Source organism: Somniosus microcephalus, chromosome 23 (assembly GCF_052327205.1).
Source record: "Somniosus microcephalus isolate GS21.2 chromosome 23, FLI_Smic_1.0, whole genome shotgun sequence".
In the NCBI taxonomy this organism is placed as follows: Eukaryota; Metazoa; Chordata; class Chondrichthyes; order Squaliformes; family Somniosidae; genus Somniosus; species Somniosus microcephalus.
The window spans coordinates 26276571-26292691 of record NC_141009.1 but is presented as its reverse complement, the minus strand read 5'-3'; the positions used below and the strand labels follow the sequence as shown (position 1 = coordinate 26292691).

The window sequence follows — 16121 nt, the reverse complement described above, 5'->3', positions numbered from 1 at the left end:
GAGCTCACGGGGTTGGGGGTAATATATTAGCATGGATAGAGGATTGGCTAACTAACAGAAAGTCAGGCTAAATGGGTCATTTTAAGGTTGGCAAACTGTAACTAATAGGGTGCCGCAGGGATCAGTGCTGGGGCCTCAACTATTTACAATTTATATTAATGACTTGGATGAAGGGGCTGAATGTAATGTAGCCAAATTTGCTAATGATACAAAGATAGGTGGGAAAGCAAATTGTGTGGAGGACGCAAAGAATCTCCAAAGGGATATAGATAGGCTAAGTGAGTGGGCAAAAATCTGGCAGATGGCGTTTAATGTGGGAAAATGCGAGGTTATCCACTTTGGTAGGAAAAATAAAAAAGCTAAATTATTTAAATGGAGAGAGATTACAAAATGCTGAGATACAGAGGGATCTGGGAGTCCTTGTACAAAAGTTAGCATGCAGATACAGCAAGTAATTAGGAAGGCAAATGGAGTGTTGGCCTTTATTGCAAAGGGAATGGAGTATAAAAGTAGGGAACTCCTGCTACAACTGTACAGGGCGTTGGTGAGACCACACCTGGAGTACTGCGTACAGTTTTGGTCTCCTAATGTAAGGAAGGATATACTTGCATTGGAGACAGTTCAGAGGTTCACGAGGTTGATTCTGGAGATGAAGGTGTTATTTTATGAAGGTTGAGCCTATACTCATTGGAGTTTAGAAGAATGAGAGGGGATCTTATTGAAACATAAGATTTTGAAGGGGCTTGACAGGGTAGATGCTGAGAGGATGTTTCCACTCGTGGGGGAATTTAGAACTATGGGGCATAATGTCAGAATAAGGGGGCATCCTTTTAAATCGGAAGTGAGGAGGAATTTCTTCTCTGAGGGTCGTGAATCTTTGGATTTCTCTTCCCAGAGAGCTGTGGAGGCTGGGTCATTGAACATATTTAAGGTGGAGATAGACAGATTTTTGAACGATAAAGGAGTCCAAGGTTATGGGGAGCGGGCAGGGAAGTGGAGTTGAGGCCAAGATCAGATCAGCCATGATCTTATTGAATGGCGGAGCAGGCCCGAGGGGCCAAATGACTGACCTACTGCTCCTACTTCTTACGTCTTATGTCTTATGTTCTTATGTTCAATGTTTAGTGATTGAATAGAAAACTGTTAGTCTCGTCAATTATTTTTAACTACTAAAAATCACCCGTGATGGGAAATATGGAAGTAAGCAACAAAAACATGGCTTCTACTTGAATTACTTTGAAGAGTTAATACTGTATCAATTTGCCTAAATAATGACAGTAGTGACACTTCAAAAGTAATCCATTAGTTGTAAAGCACTTTGTGAACGATCTAAGGAAAATAAGGTGTTATAGAAAAAGCAAGTTCTTCAGTGGGTATCAGTGTGGGTTTCTCTTTTTGCCTTTCCTTTTTTCTCTTCACAGCTCACGCTGGTTGTTGGCGCGAAAGGATCTCCAGTTTTTTCTCACTCGCCAGTGGCAGAAATCAAAGGAGGCTTTGGAGGGTCATTCCCACTGGTAGTGAAAGCTTCCATTAAAGTTACATGAACTACAAGTTTAATAGAGGCCTTTCACAAGTACAGTCAAGACAGAAATAGGCCTACCTACAGAGTTCTCTTGCTGGTGAGCAAACAAATTCAAGAGGAAAGCCAGGAATTTACCGTGCTCACACAGGCAATATTGTAAGCTTCCGACACAGCACGGCAGGGCTTCATCCCCAAGACTTTATTTTCAGCTAGCATTAATTTTCCATGAGCTCTGGATGAGACATCGCTCCCCCCCCCCCCCCATCTGCTGTTTTCCATGACACAAACACACTGCTTCCCGTGATCTTCACCCTTTAAAGGATTTGACTGGTGAAGAAAATTAAAACATTTGGCTGTGTTTTCTGTATCGTTTGTTGCTAATATATTTCCAATTCAGCCTATAATTATAATTTCACTAATGTTCTTACAGTGGAAGGGTTAAATGGCAGTGGTGCACCGTACCAGCCCATGATACACTGGTGTAGAAATTGTGGTTGGAGGCGTATCTCCGGAGTACACCTCCGACCCGTGAAACAAATCCAAACCTACCTCCAGGTGTCTAGGCTGCGGAGAGTTCCTGTCTCGGGCTTCCAGGCAGGCGTCAGCGTAAAGGCCCATGGATCCCAGGGATGCAGGCGGTTCGGAAGTGTCCCTGGGATCACGTGGGCCCGGTCCTCCAATCACAAAGGAGGATTCCATGGCAATCATTTATGAATGGAATCCCCAAATAATTAAACAATTTACACAATTCTAATAAATATAAATGTACTGAATTTCAATTTTATTCATTAGTCCCTTCATTGCACCAACCTCAATAAAAAATGAAATTTTTTGATAAATAATTTTAAATAACTTAATCCGGGCCAATATTTGCATAAACGAATTTAAAGTGCATGTGCATCATTTTTGACTTTTAAATGTTTAATATAAGGCTTATATATACCCTTACACTGATGAAAGCAAACCCTACGCCTGCTTTTACCAGCCGTAAGAGTTTCAAGGGCAATTGCTGGGCAGTTGTTGGGCAAATAACCCAACTCTGCACCAGCAATACTGATTTTCCTGTAGTTCGGATGATCTGTCCAGGCGTACCTTGACAGATCGCAAGTTTCTGATTTGCGCATGTGCAAGCTCACGCGGAAACCCAGAAGTTGCGGGGCCTTTCAAATGGATTACGATGGCGTACTCAGAGTACACCGTCAGGGAGACTGCAATTTCAGGGCCATTACAATACTGTGATGAGGATTCTGCCATAGAATGCTCACAGTTCTGAGTTCCTAATCTCAGCTACATTACTGAGGGAAAAAAACAAGGTGCTGGCTCACAGGCAATCGGATAAACAGAGAAAGCAGGGAGTGAGGTTGGATGCGCAAGTTTTATTTTTGTCAAGAGGGTGATCAACCAGTCGAATTGCATTCCAGAGATCACAGCGAGATCCTTGGTGTCCTTCAAGAAGGTGTTAAATGCATTTCTACTAAACTACGTCATCACAGGAGAAGGAAGGCAAGTTTCCAGGTTATAACTAATAGGCTCTGGGCCTGTCTGATTGCACTTGAGAGGCCGGAGAGTAATTTTTGGCTGAATTGGATAAGGGACTGTTTCATTGCCTCGAGTGGAGCGAGTGTGTATAGGCCCGATGGCCTTTTCTGACAAGTACGTTAAATAACATATTAGAGGGACATCCCCGGGTTGCTTTTGTGCATTGCATAGGGCTGGGAATTTTGGCTCAGGAACTGAGCAGTGCTTTTTTTTTTTGAAGGGGGCAGGGAAATGGACTGAAAGAAATATGATCACGTGTGAGCAGATTGTCACAGTATCGCAACTTAATGCGTCACACAATATTGATACAAAGGAATGTAGAACGATTAAAATAAAATCCGAAAAGATACCTTTTGTAAAATATAGAACTGTTGATAAGTTGCTATAAACTGAAAAAGGAGAAAAAACCTTTCCAGCAAAAAGAAATGATTGTGGTCAGACTAACTTTTCAGCTTTGCAGTTGTCTGCCCGCTGAGGCACTTGTTCATACATGAATCATCAGATTATCAACAAGGTCACCTTCAAGCTCCAATGGTACAGCTGAACTTAAATAGATTATTTAAGTAAAAAAAATCATAACCTTTTTAATGCAATTCAAATTCGGTCACCATAAACTGTTCATTTTAGTGACTTCTAGTAAACAAAGGATTTCTCAAAAAACATCCGAGTTGTCATTTTACTATTCAACTTCAGCATCACTAAAAATGTACACAGAAATGTTATTTAACACTATACAGAAGAATCAACATTGCTTTAGGAATTTTTTTTATTTGAGTCTCATTGATAAAGCATAGTGTAATACACATTTATTACGAACACGCAGTAAAAACAAAAATGTACAACAGTTAAATTACTTTAATCACAAGACGCATTATAATGTGCAGACAGTGAGAACATTTTCTCCAGTGTGCGCCATCTGTTTATCTTTTAATATAACTAAAAGTATAGAACTCTGCTTTCACCTTGCATTTTTTTTTGCTTCAAGATAGTAGCAAAATATCACATTTAAATCTAGTAACATGCTTAACAACCTGTTGAAAAGGTGCAGCTCAGGAGTTGGGCCACGTCAAGTGAATACAATGGGATTCACAAAAATTCCTTCTCATTAAAAAAACCTTTGAACATCTTTGTTGTTGCAATTATTTACATATTGTTGGCCATTTTTAGAACTTTGGAAGCAAAACTGTCAATACTACAATATCCTCTTATGCCATCTGGCCAGTAAGCATTTAACCTTTTACTAATTAAGCTGCCTTCTTGTTTTACTTATCTTAAAATTGTATTTTAGCCAAACACATTTAGATTTTAATAACAGGACACAAGTTCAAGTGACAGAATATTGGACCAATAACATAAGTTAAATCAGATCTACATGATGATGTGATGGCAGCTAAATCTTCATATCAAGAGAAATTTCACACAATACATGTCAAAAAGGTGCTCCTAAACATTCTAGGTGGTAATACCAACTATGAATGATGAGTTAACACGATGCAAAAGATGTAATAGGCATAAAAAGTATCTTTAATAGTCTTGATACTTGTCATGAATGGATCAAAATCTATTACAGGAGAGATCTGTTTCCTTTACATAATATTAATATACAAAGTATATTTGGCAAAGGTATGAATACCAAAGCATTTTCACAAAAAAATCTTGCTTATTTCAAGTATCTATGTATAAAAATGTAGCAGCGTCATATGGCTGAACAAAAATTAGTTGTGCAGCACAATACTAGTAACCATAAGACGTATGACCAGTCATGGTTATTGTGTTGAGAACACAGAATACATCTTTCAGCTTCTAATTTCTACCAGTCTTTCAGGAACACAGCAATGTTAAATTATAGCTACCAGCAATTTTACCACTAAAACTGTTCCTCTTTCAAAGAGGAAACTTAAGTAGGTGGAGTATACTTAAATTAAGGATATCTTTTATTTCCCTAAAATGACGCTTAACTGCAAAAGTAAACTCAATTATTTTACGCGCATACGTACCTATCTAGTAAATGGACAGATCAGACTACACTGGAAGATATCAGATATCATGCTACAGTGTTTTGTAGCAGTTCCGTTAATGTAAAGCAACACACAGACACACGTAAACCTACCTTAATCTTCTGGATTCTGCCTTGAACGTCTCCTGGTAGCTCTGGTTCTCACTCATCAACAGAGCATGCTCAATTGTCACAGTGCACTATGGCAGTGTCAGATAATCTACACCGCTATATACAGTGTTTTCCAGGTCATGTAATATCTAATTGTGGTAAAGATACAGTAACAGGGGTATTGGTTTCCCTTATTATACCAAAAATGACCATTAAAAGAGTTCACTGATAAGAACACAACTAGCACATATGGTTAACTACAACTCACAAAATGGAACAGAATATCATGGGCAATAGTTCATTTTATACATATATATATATACACACTTGCTGCCAAGAGATACTTAATTTATAAAACATACTCTTAAAATATGACACCCTTAACATCTAGTGTTTTACTGTAACACAAGATGCACAAATGAACCAAGTCAAAAAGCTTCTATTGCTTTTGTAGTAAATGCCCTTTTCAGCTAATCATGGTGTATAAATCACCTTTACAATTGTGTCCTGCCGTGTTAATGTTTTGTCCACAATACTACGTTAATGCACTGTGACTATGGAACACATATTAGCTACAGAAACATCATATTTGTGCCAGATACATTAGTCTTTGAGAAATTGTCTGACCAAAAAGACTTCTAACGTTTGAAAAAGAAGTGCTTCAGTTATCCTATAGGTAAATGCAAAGAAAAAAGTCTTCTTCAGAACCAGTGGCTTCAAATAAAATGTTAAATTTATTTTTCGGCTCTAATATTCATCAGTGGTCTTTTCCAGGAAAAGGCTTCGAACATCCAACATGGAAGCCAGTTCTAGAATGTGATTCTGGAGGGCAGGATTCTCCACACTATCTTCTTTCTGCAACTGTGGGTATGTTTCCGGGTAATTCCGAGTTTCCTTTTATTGGGTGTGGGAACAGAAGGAAGAAAATAAACAGCTGTGAAAAAATGAAGTTAATTTTGCACTATGGTCTCCCCACACATCCATATTTAAAATAATATGAACAAGATTGTCCCAAGTTGATCAATATACTACTCAATTTCACAACCAAAATTAGGATTTTAAAAAATCCAAAAATGCAGGTGAACAGCAAAGACCCATAAGTGCAGGTTCAAGAGTAGGGGAGAAAACAGAGTCAGATATGGACACAACTGAAGAAAAGAAACGGGAGAAAAAAACATATCAACTGACCCAGCATTTCTAGCAACAATGGCAGGAAAGGCAGCAGAGACTGTTCTAAATTCGAGGGTTATGATATGAAACTAAATAATATGTTTTATTCTATTCATGGTTTAAGATTCACAGCCATATACAAGTAGTATTGCTAAATTCAGTATTCCTGTAAAAACAAAATCTTGTGATATATAGCAACCAACAACCTCCGTACAAATATGGCCCACAGTGTAAACTATTAAAAACATTTATATATTCCCATAGTCAATGGGGCAGCATGTATAGTAGAGTTAGATTAATACTGGCTGAGGCATTAACCCAGACCCCTTAATGGAAGTGAAACTTTTGTAGTTATGATGCAGTTCCATTTATGGTGAGAAATATTTATTTCTCATGTAAATAATTATCTTGCCTGGAGAAAAAGTGAAAGCAAGGCAGGGGGAGTGAGGGGGCAGAGGAGGAGGGTAATCTGAGTTGGAGGAGATAAACTTACAACATTTTAGCTAAGACGGCAGAGCCTGTACTAACATACAATAGTGCGCTAGGGTCACAGCGCATGCTCATAATTCTCAACACAAGCTCCCAATCTCTGCAGCGTAAAGAAAAAGTGCACAATAGAAGCTAGGTCCTCTCTCCCTCAACCCCCAGCCCTACCAGGAATAGAGGATTGACAGAGACCTAGGAGTAGGTTGTCCACCCACTCTCCTAGCTGGGTATTGGTATGTGGCATGAAGGGAGGTACGCAAGAAAATAAATTAAATTCACAAATGAAATAGTCTACCTTGTGTTATAAGTAGAATTTTCAATGGGTAACTGTGAAATACTTTTATAATCACTTAAGGAATATTTTATTACTCATGTTTCTCCCTCATGAGATAGCAGCGTAAATTCAGAATACTCCACCTGCCCATTCACCACCTCCTACACCACTGTCCAGGGTCTCAAACATTGAGACAGCAATTTATGTGTACTTCCTCCAACCTAGTATACTGTATTTCCTGCTCACAGTTTAGTCCTCTCTACATCAGGGGGACCAGATGCAGATCAAGTAATCACTTTGTCAAACACCTCTGTTCTGTCTGCGCGCCTTATCACTTGCCATGTGAATTCCCACTCTGGCCTCTCGGTCTTTGGCCTTTTACTTTATTTCAACGAAGCTCAATGCAAGCTTGAGGAACAGCACTGTATCTTTCTACTAGGCACTCTGGCCTTAATATTGATTTTAACCAAAGCTCCCCCTTTCTCTTCCGCAGGAATTGCTCGCAATGTGGGATTGATGTGCCAGCATTTTCGGGGATGGGGGAAAGAAGCAGTTTGGTGCTTGGGTTGGGGACCCTGCACTGGAAGACCTTTCTGCAAGGTGGCCTGCATCCTTTTAGTCAACCTGTTTTTTTTTTCTTCCTGGGTTGCTGGTGTCTGCTGTACTTTGCTAATGTTTTCTTTCTACCTGCTGCTTCCCTGCCACCGCCAACCCCCACCTTTTAGCTATTCACACATTCATTGAGTCTTGTATGTCTCTTATAGTATCACTTCTGCCATTTAACCATCTCCTATTTTCCACTTAAGCATTGTGCAGGTCATTCGGTTTATTCCTCATAACGTGCCAGTGTTTTTCCCTCCTCTTTCCCTTTGTTTTGTTCCTTTTTAAATGCTGTTTGACGTAAGAAAACTACTAGGCACTTGGTCAGAGTATTAAACAAGGCTTTAATCGACTGTTTCACAACATGGAAGTCTAGTTATCCTTCACTAGTTCCTGTTTACAAAATGTCCCTGAGCAAGCTGGGCCCGTGCCCGAGTATTTATACTCTCCCTGGACAGCGCCACCAGCAGGCCGCCCAGTATATTTCATAAGTCATTTCTACATGAATGGCACGATTTATGTCACTGTTCATCAGTAATATCTTCCATTCTTGACAAAGGGTCCACACATGAAATGTTAACTTGTCTGTTTTCTCCACAGATGCTGCCTGATCTACTGAGTGTTTCCAGCAGTTTCTGTTTTTGTTTCAGATATCCAACATCTGCAGTTTCTTGCTTTTTGTACCTGATTAGTATTTTATCTTGGTCATGTCTACACTGAAGTCAGAAAGAGCTCAATATTCAAGGTGAGGCCCTGATCCAAATGACTTTGCGGCTCTTGTTCTGATGGTTTATAGATAGGCCACCTTCTCCTAAAGGCACTAACTCATGCTGGGGTACCAGAATACTTTTTACACCTATCCCACATAGCCATTGTATAAATTTAACAGTGAATATTGGCAGGTTACTTGATTATAGAGGACATCACAGCCATTCCTGATTCTGCTCTCACCAATGACAAACTCACTTTCCAGCAGGGTGAAGGTATATATTTTATAAAATCTAAACTTTTGAGACTTTTATATTATCAGTTGCCATATTCCTGAAGTAAAAATCAAAGGTACAAATCTTACCCTGAACATTTTGTGCAGTCTCATGGTTGCAGAACAGAGAACAAACCGGGTCAACAATAATCGAAGAAAATCATCACCAAAAAACTGAAGGAATGCTTGATCTGTAACAAAAAATAAACAGGGAAATGCTTTGTGATGTATTCGCCACACAGGCAATTGGTGCCTTTCAGTCAATTGTCCAAGGTAGTGCGGATATAACTAAACTGGTTGGAAACCTACATTTTATGCTGAGTGGTTAATGTGGCTATGCCATTTTATTAAGATTTTGCAAGGCTCGATGTAGCACTTTCATCCCCTCAGATAAGCGTGAAGTCATGAAACAAACTTCATTTTACAACTGCAAAAACCTTTGAGGAGTCCAACCTTTGAAACAACTCTAACTTCAGTCTTGTGGGAAGACTGTAACAAAAGGCTTACCATCAAGATGGACAGTGCCACACAGAGGAGAATATGCAATCACTGTACAGCGTTTGTAGGCAACAGAAGACAGGACAGCAGTCTTGTGCTTTTTTTCATCCTTCTGATTGCACAACGGTGATGCTGAATAATGTTGTATGATAGCTTTCATATTACTCTGGGGCATGGTACATCTGTTTGGCTCACTGAGAATGCCAGTTTCTTGTTACTTTGAAAAAGTTTACTACAAAAACTAACTTGTAGAGTCATTTTCAATCTTCAAATTAAATGCATTCTCTACATAGCGCAGGTGTTCAAACTAGCTTGTTTGCTTAGCATGCACATTAAAATATCATGTCATCGAAGATAGGCAGTTCCATATGTGTTTTCTTACGCCAACATCCTATAAAGCACCAGGACCTGTATCACAGTGCCAATTCTTATGAACTGAAGCTAAACTGAAACTAACTAGAAAATCCCATAACCTCAAATGCCTCTAGGTCTGAGGAGATTAGTGTATATGATCATAGTCTGTGGAGGATGCACATCATTCAAAGAATGAAGACCCTACAAAATAGGTAATCAATCTTTCTTCTTCATTTAAGCATTTTCCACACACAGCAGAAATAAATCAAAGTAATGCAATACAGGAAGAGGGAGGCTCAGACAAAGAAAATACATGACATCAGCCACCCTTACCGATCTGCCAAAAATATCAGGCCAACATTTGCTGTAGGAGTGAATCTAATGGCATCTGCCGTTAGTTAGACTTGCCCTTGCATGTTTCGCTTTTTAAAATGTTTGTGTGCCAAGTTACTGAAAGTGCGAGCTGATAACGTTGCAGCGTGGGAAACAGGGCATCCAGGACCTGAATGAACAGACAAGCAACTATGTATCTCCTTAACCAATCAGATTGAAGGACTGTGAAATTAACAGCACAAGGACTGAGCAGGAAGTGTAAATTAGAGAGGGTGAATTCAATGGCCCGTAATTTACGGTCAGCGGCCAATCAAAGGCGTTTGCCGCTGGCCACAAAGAAAGCTGCCCACAAAGGTCTTGCGATCTCTGTGGCAAGAAAATTTGGCTTTTTCGACATGCAATTGAGATCAGTGCAGTGTAGTGGGAATTCCATAGCTGCTGCGACGTCAACAAGCTGTCTAAGCAGCCAATCACAATGCAGAATTCTCACAGACAGGGAACCAGGAAGTGAAGAAGCTCCTTTCATTCTGACTTTTAAAAAAATGTTAGAGAGCAAAACAAACGTTGGGGCTCTCACATAGGGAAAAGGTAAACAGGAAAAATAAATATGAACAGACTTTTAAAAAATGTAATGTTTTTATAGTTTCTTAATAATTGTAACTTTCATTATGGAGAAATTTGACACTCCACAAAATTGAAATGAGTTTTTCAGGGCCATAATGGTTGTTTAGCACTCAATACGCTGTTAAAACCCTAGTTACACCTAATCCAACAAGGTCTAACTTTTAATGGGGTATTCAAGAGCAATATTACCGCGACAAAGTCCAGTTTTCATCAAATGTCGGGTAATTGTCAAATCAGGTACAGAAAGAGAAATACAGAGAGAGGGAAAGAAAGATTAGATTAAAGAGACAAAAGGTAAAAAAAAATACAAATTTAAAAAATCTCAAACAGCAATAAAAACCTGAAGGAGTGAGACTCCTACTTATAATAGTCAATTTTCAGTGCCAGAGTGTTTGGTTGGCAGTAATGATCACTTACCACGCCGTTAAAAGGGTACATAGGCTGAAATGGACAAGATTTAACTTTCTGTGGCGAGTTTAGTTCATATCTACCGGGCAAATACAGCAACTTCACAGCCTTCAATGAATTTCAATGGTGAGCCAAACAGCGGGATGCCGTTTTCACAAAGCTAACGGTGGAGCAGCACAATTTGCAGAGCAACTTTTGGATTTATGCATTTAACCGCGCATTTGCCCCTCGCCTGAAGTTGCTGTACTATCTGCGCATAAATTTGGCGAGCACCATTAGTCTCACGGTTATTTTGACAGCAAATTATGGTCCATTGCGTGCAGCAATCATATCTCCACAGTAATGTTTAGAAAACTTGAGGATTACTTTGCATGGTAGCTTTGCAAATACTAATTATTTAGAACTTGATTGAGAGATGTACAGGAAGCAGCCATGAAATGGATAGCGACCTTCAACTTGGCCCTGGACTACTCTTTCACTGTGCAACAGTAGCCGTATAAAATGCACCCAATCGCCCATTTAACTTTCGGCTGCATGGTTACCAGTTTGCTTTGGATTTTGCATTATAGTAAACAAACAGCTGCTGAAACCTTGGAAATGGTTTAAAAAGTTAGGGGTCTACAAATACTTACATAATGAAAACAATACTCTACTTCCCAATGGTGGGGCGCCAGAAGAAATAATGACACATTTGTAGGCACAATAGAAATGGGGAAGGGAATTTGGTTTGAACTCTAGACTGATCCAGACCAGAGGCCTAGTTGATTGTTAATGGATGAGAAAGAGATGCTTTTCAAGGGGACAAATGACTGAGTAGGTTCAGTTGAAATGATCTCAAATATTTATATATATGGAACTAAAGATAGCTGCTGCCATCAGGTGGAGTATCCATAAATAGCTTTTTGCTAGGATACATGACCCCTTTTGTAGAGGAGATATGTAATCTTAAGTACCATAAAGCAGTCTTGAAGCTGAAAGGTTTTGGATCTAAATCCATATGTCTCATCCCTCAGTCGAAGACATGATCTGCTGCTAGCAGTAACTATCTAACCTGTGCGTGTGCAGAGACTGAAGACCTTTTCTCCATTCAACAGCAAGAGGTGTAACATGTGGAACAGAGGACACAACCTTTTCCAGCTGGGGATAAACCAACTGGCACAAAAGCATAGGCCCTGGGGAGTAGGAGAGCTATACTGTCTACCCACAACACCATGAAGGCATCTTCAGATGAATTTAAGCACGTATTTTTCCCCGAACCAGTCGTGCTAGCTCTATATTTAGATAGTGTGGAGAATGATTAAAAAAAAGTTGGTTTGGGAATTCACAAACATGAGTTTAGCTGTACAAATGTACCATTTCTTAGCACAAAACTTGGCCAAAACTTTCAGATTCCTTTGGAAAAGACGCTAAACCGAGGCCTCATTTGCCAGCCCAAATGGGTGTTAAAGATCCCATGGTACTATCTGAAATGGTGCAGGGAATGTCAGGCGTCCTGGTCAACATTTCTTTTCCCATCCAACAGCGCTAAAAACAGATTAACTGGTCATTTGCTGCTTGGGATCTTGCTGTCTTCAAATTAGCAGCCAGGTTTGCCTACATAATAAAAGAGTGACAGAACTTCAAAAGCAATTTATTGGTCTGAAATGCTGTGATGTTCTGAGAATGTGATGAGGCTTCAATTTCAATTCAATTCAATTTTATTTGTCACATAACCAAATACAACAAATGAAATCCAGTCAGTGAAATGCTTTTTTCTTAACGAGCCGAGCGCACCAAGCAGCAAAGGACACTTAGCACAACTTAAAGAATGCGAACATTTGATCATGAGCCAAGACTCATTTTCACAGCCACATCTCTTTTCTTAACAATTGTGTCCAGCTCCAATTCATTTCATATGGATTCCAGCTGAAATTCTACCTGTTTTGGGTCCAGCCATGATCACAGATCTTCATAGGACTTGAGCACATAAATCTAGGCTGACACTCCAATGCAGTGCTGAGGGAGTGCTGCACTGTCGGAGGTGCAGTTTTTCGGATGAGATGTTAAACCGAGGCCCCGTCTGCTCTCTCGAGGACGTAAAAGATCCCATGGCACTATTTCGAAGAAGAGCAGGGGAGTTATCCCCGGTGTCCTGGCCAATATTTATCCCTCAATCAACATAACAAAAACAGTTTATCTGGTCATTAACACATTGGTGTTTGTGGGAGCTTGCTGTATGCAAATTGGCTGCTGCGTTTCCCACATTACAACAGTGACTACACTTCAAAAGTACTTCATTGGCTGTAAAGCGCTTTGAGATGTCCAGTGTTCGTAAAAGGCGCTATATAAATGTCTTTCTTTCTTTTCTTCCTGAGATTCAACAGTCCTCTAACCACTGCTCTCAGCACTTCAACAGATCCACCTTCTCCATCGTGCATCGCCACATGCATACGCTCCACCTTTCTCTTCAGCAGCACTGACTCACTTTATTACAGGCTGTCCTAGGTCCTGGTTCCCAGTTCCATTTCATCCTTCATCTCATTTGGTACTTCAACAAAAAAACTTTTTTTCCCACAAGCTTCATCAACTCGATGCCAACGTCTCTCTTGGTCCCTCCTCCCCATCAATTTCGCCTGACCCCATCCCCCCTTGCCACATTTTTACTGTCCCTCTCTGACCTTCCTCTCGGACCCTGAACGAAGCTCTCAATCCCTCCTCTGCAAAGGCTTCAGCTTCATCCTCTTGCACCCCCACCTCAACTAACTTTGAGCTCGACATGATCCTGAGTTCTTATTCCGCCCACTTTTCTTCTGTGTCCACTTTTTTTGGCCAGAAATCTCTCTCTTCTCTCCCCTCACCACCCCTCAACCCTGCATAGCGGATCCTTTCTCCTGTTTTCAGGATTCACGATTCACTTGAGCCCCTCCCTCTTGCCTCCTATCCTCTCGATCTCTTTATTTAGAACTGCCAGTGTGACATTGTCCACACGTCAGTTTCACCACTCCCCTCATTCATCTAATTTATCTTCCTCTGAACTTGTAGTACTTGGTTCCCTTAGGTCCAACCCCAACATCATTATCAAACCTTGAGAAGGAAGGTGCAGTTGATGTATGGCGGAAGGACCTCTTGCCTTGCGGAGGCTGAACACCAACTCTCTGACAACTCCACCTATGACCCATTAGTGAACACCAAGCCAGCACTTCTCAGACCATTACTGACCTAATTTCTTCTGGAGAACTACCCCCCCCCCCCCCGCCACCCCCATGGCCTTCGACTTCATAGTCCCCCAACTTCACACAGCCCACTACCACCTGCTCTCCAAATTCTGCAAACTGGTCACAACAGACCCATCTTTTAAGCCTGCTCTTGCCCCATGTAACATTTTTCCTCTTAGGTCTGACTCAAGGTTTTCCTCCCATCTCAAGTCCCTACCCAGCTACACCCATGCCTCTTCTGACGCCCTCCCTCACCAGGACAGCCTGCAGCACTCCGCTTCTTCTGGTGAACAGTGGTCCAACTGGTCTCCATCCACCACCACCCTCCTCCGCCCAAGCTGAACTTGTTCTCACAGCGAACAACTTTTCCTTCAATTTCTTCACTTATTCTAGATAAAAGGTGTTGTGATGGGTCCCAGCTATGTCTGTCTTTTTGTGGGATATGTTGAACATTCTTTGTTCAAGTCCTACTCAGGTACCCTCCCTGATCTCTCTCTTCGTTAAACAGATGACTCTGTCGTCTTTGCTTCCCATTCTGGTCCTGATCACATTTCTACCCTCCCTTGCCTTTACAAGGTCCAGCTATGACTCTTCCCTTCCTGGACTTCATCTCTATTCCCATCTCTGGGGATAGGCTGTCCACTGACATCTATTACATGCCCACTGACTCCCACAACTACCTTGTCTTGTCTCGGTTGAGTCGGCATATGCAGTCTACCTGTACTCCACCAACTTTTGGCCAGGACATCGGGAAGAATGCCCCTGCTCCTCTTCGAAATAATGCCATGGGATCTTTTATGCCCACCTGAGGGGGCAGGCGGGGCCTCGGTTTAACGTCTTATCTGAAATACGGCACCTCCGACAGTGCAGCACTCCCTCAGTACTGCACTGGAATGTCAGCCTAGATTTTTGTGCTCAAGTCTCTGGAGTGAGACTTGAACCCACAACCTTCTGACTCAGAGGTGAGATTGCGACCACCTGAGCCAAGGCTTACACATCTAGATTATGCTTCTTCGCACCCCAGTTCCTGTAAGGACTCCATTCCCATCTCCCAGTTTCTGTCGCATCTGCACTGGCTATGCCACCTTCCACAGCAGAACTTCCAAAATGTCCTCCTTTTTCCTCAGCCAAGGATTTCCATCCACCATAGTAGACAGGGCCATCGCCCAAGTCCATCCCATTTCCTGTTCTTCCACACACCCTCTCTCTCCCCTCCCAGAACCGTGATGGGATCCCCCTTGTCCTCACCTACCACCCCAACTGCCTCTGCATTTGATATATCAACATCTGCCCATTCACCTCTTCCCACACCACTGTGCAGGTCCCAAGCACTCTTTCCAGTTGGAACAGCAATTTACTTGAACTTCTTCAAACCTAGTATATTGTATTCACTGCTCGTAATGCAGTCTCCACTACATCAAGGATACCCAATGTTGGTCAGGTGAACACTTTGTCCACAAGTGTGACCTTGAGTTCCTTGCCACTAATTTTCCATCCTACTCACACTCGAACCACTCTGTCCTCGGCCTTCTACACTGTTCCAGTGAAGCTCAACAAAAGCTCAAGAAACAACATTTCAACTTTCTACTAGGCACTTTGCAGCCATTTGGTGTTAATATTGACTTCAACAACTTCAAACTATTCTGATGAAGGGCTATGCCCAAAACAATAACAGTCTTTTTTTTTTTTAAACAGATGTTGCCCGACTTGCTCAGTGTTGCCAGCATTTTGTTTCAGGGTTCTAAAATGGCTTTGTTTTTTTAGAAACAAATATACTTTCCACTAGTAACCAATGATGGGGAAACTTGGCTTGGCCTAGCCATCAGCATAGGATAGTCCAACCAGCTTTTATCTCCACATATGCAGTCAATGCTGCTTCGTGGATGATCCAGTAAGTAACATTACCTAGCCTACTGCTACAAGGTGTGAAGCAGGAAATTTCTGGCGCCCTCAATTCTGCAGGATAGGGATGAAAACACCAACATACACAAGTACAATTTGTGAACAGGAGCTCAAACACTCCAGCATCT

The 16121-nt window shown here is 41.1% G+C and overlaps 1 protein-coding gene across 1 annotated transcript in view; it reads right to left on the bottom strand.

Moving 5' to 3' along the window:
• Positions 1–3809: 3809 nt before the first annotated feature.
• scai (suppressor of cancer cell invasion) overlaps positions 3810–16121 on the bottom strand; it is a 185792-nt gene continuing 173480 nt past the window's right edge. The window contains exons 16-17 of the mRNA XM_085965642.1: positions 8771–8871; positions 3810–6062 (exon numbers count right to left, since the gene is read on the bottom strand). Of these exons, the coding sequence (XP_085821768.1) occupies positions 5916–6062; positions 8771–8871 (248 nt within the window). The 3' untranslated portion in view covers positions 3810–5915. The remainder of the gene's footprint in view (positions 6063–8770; positions 8872–16121) is intronic.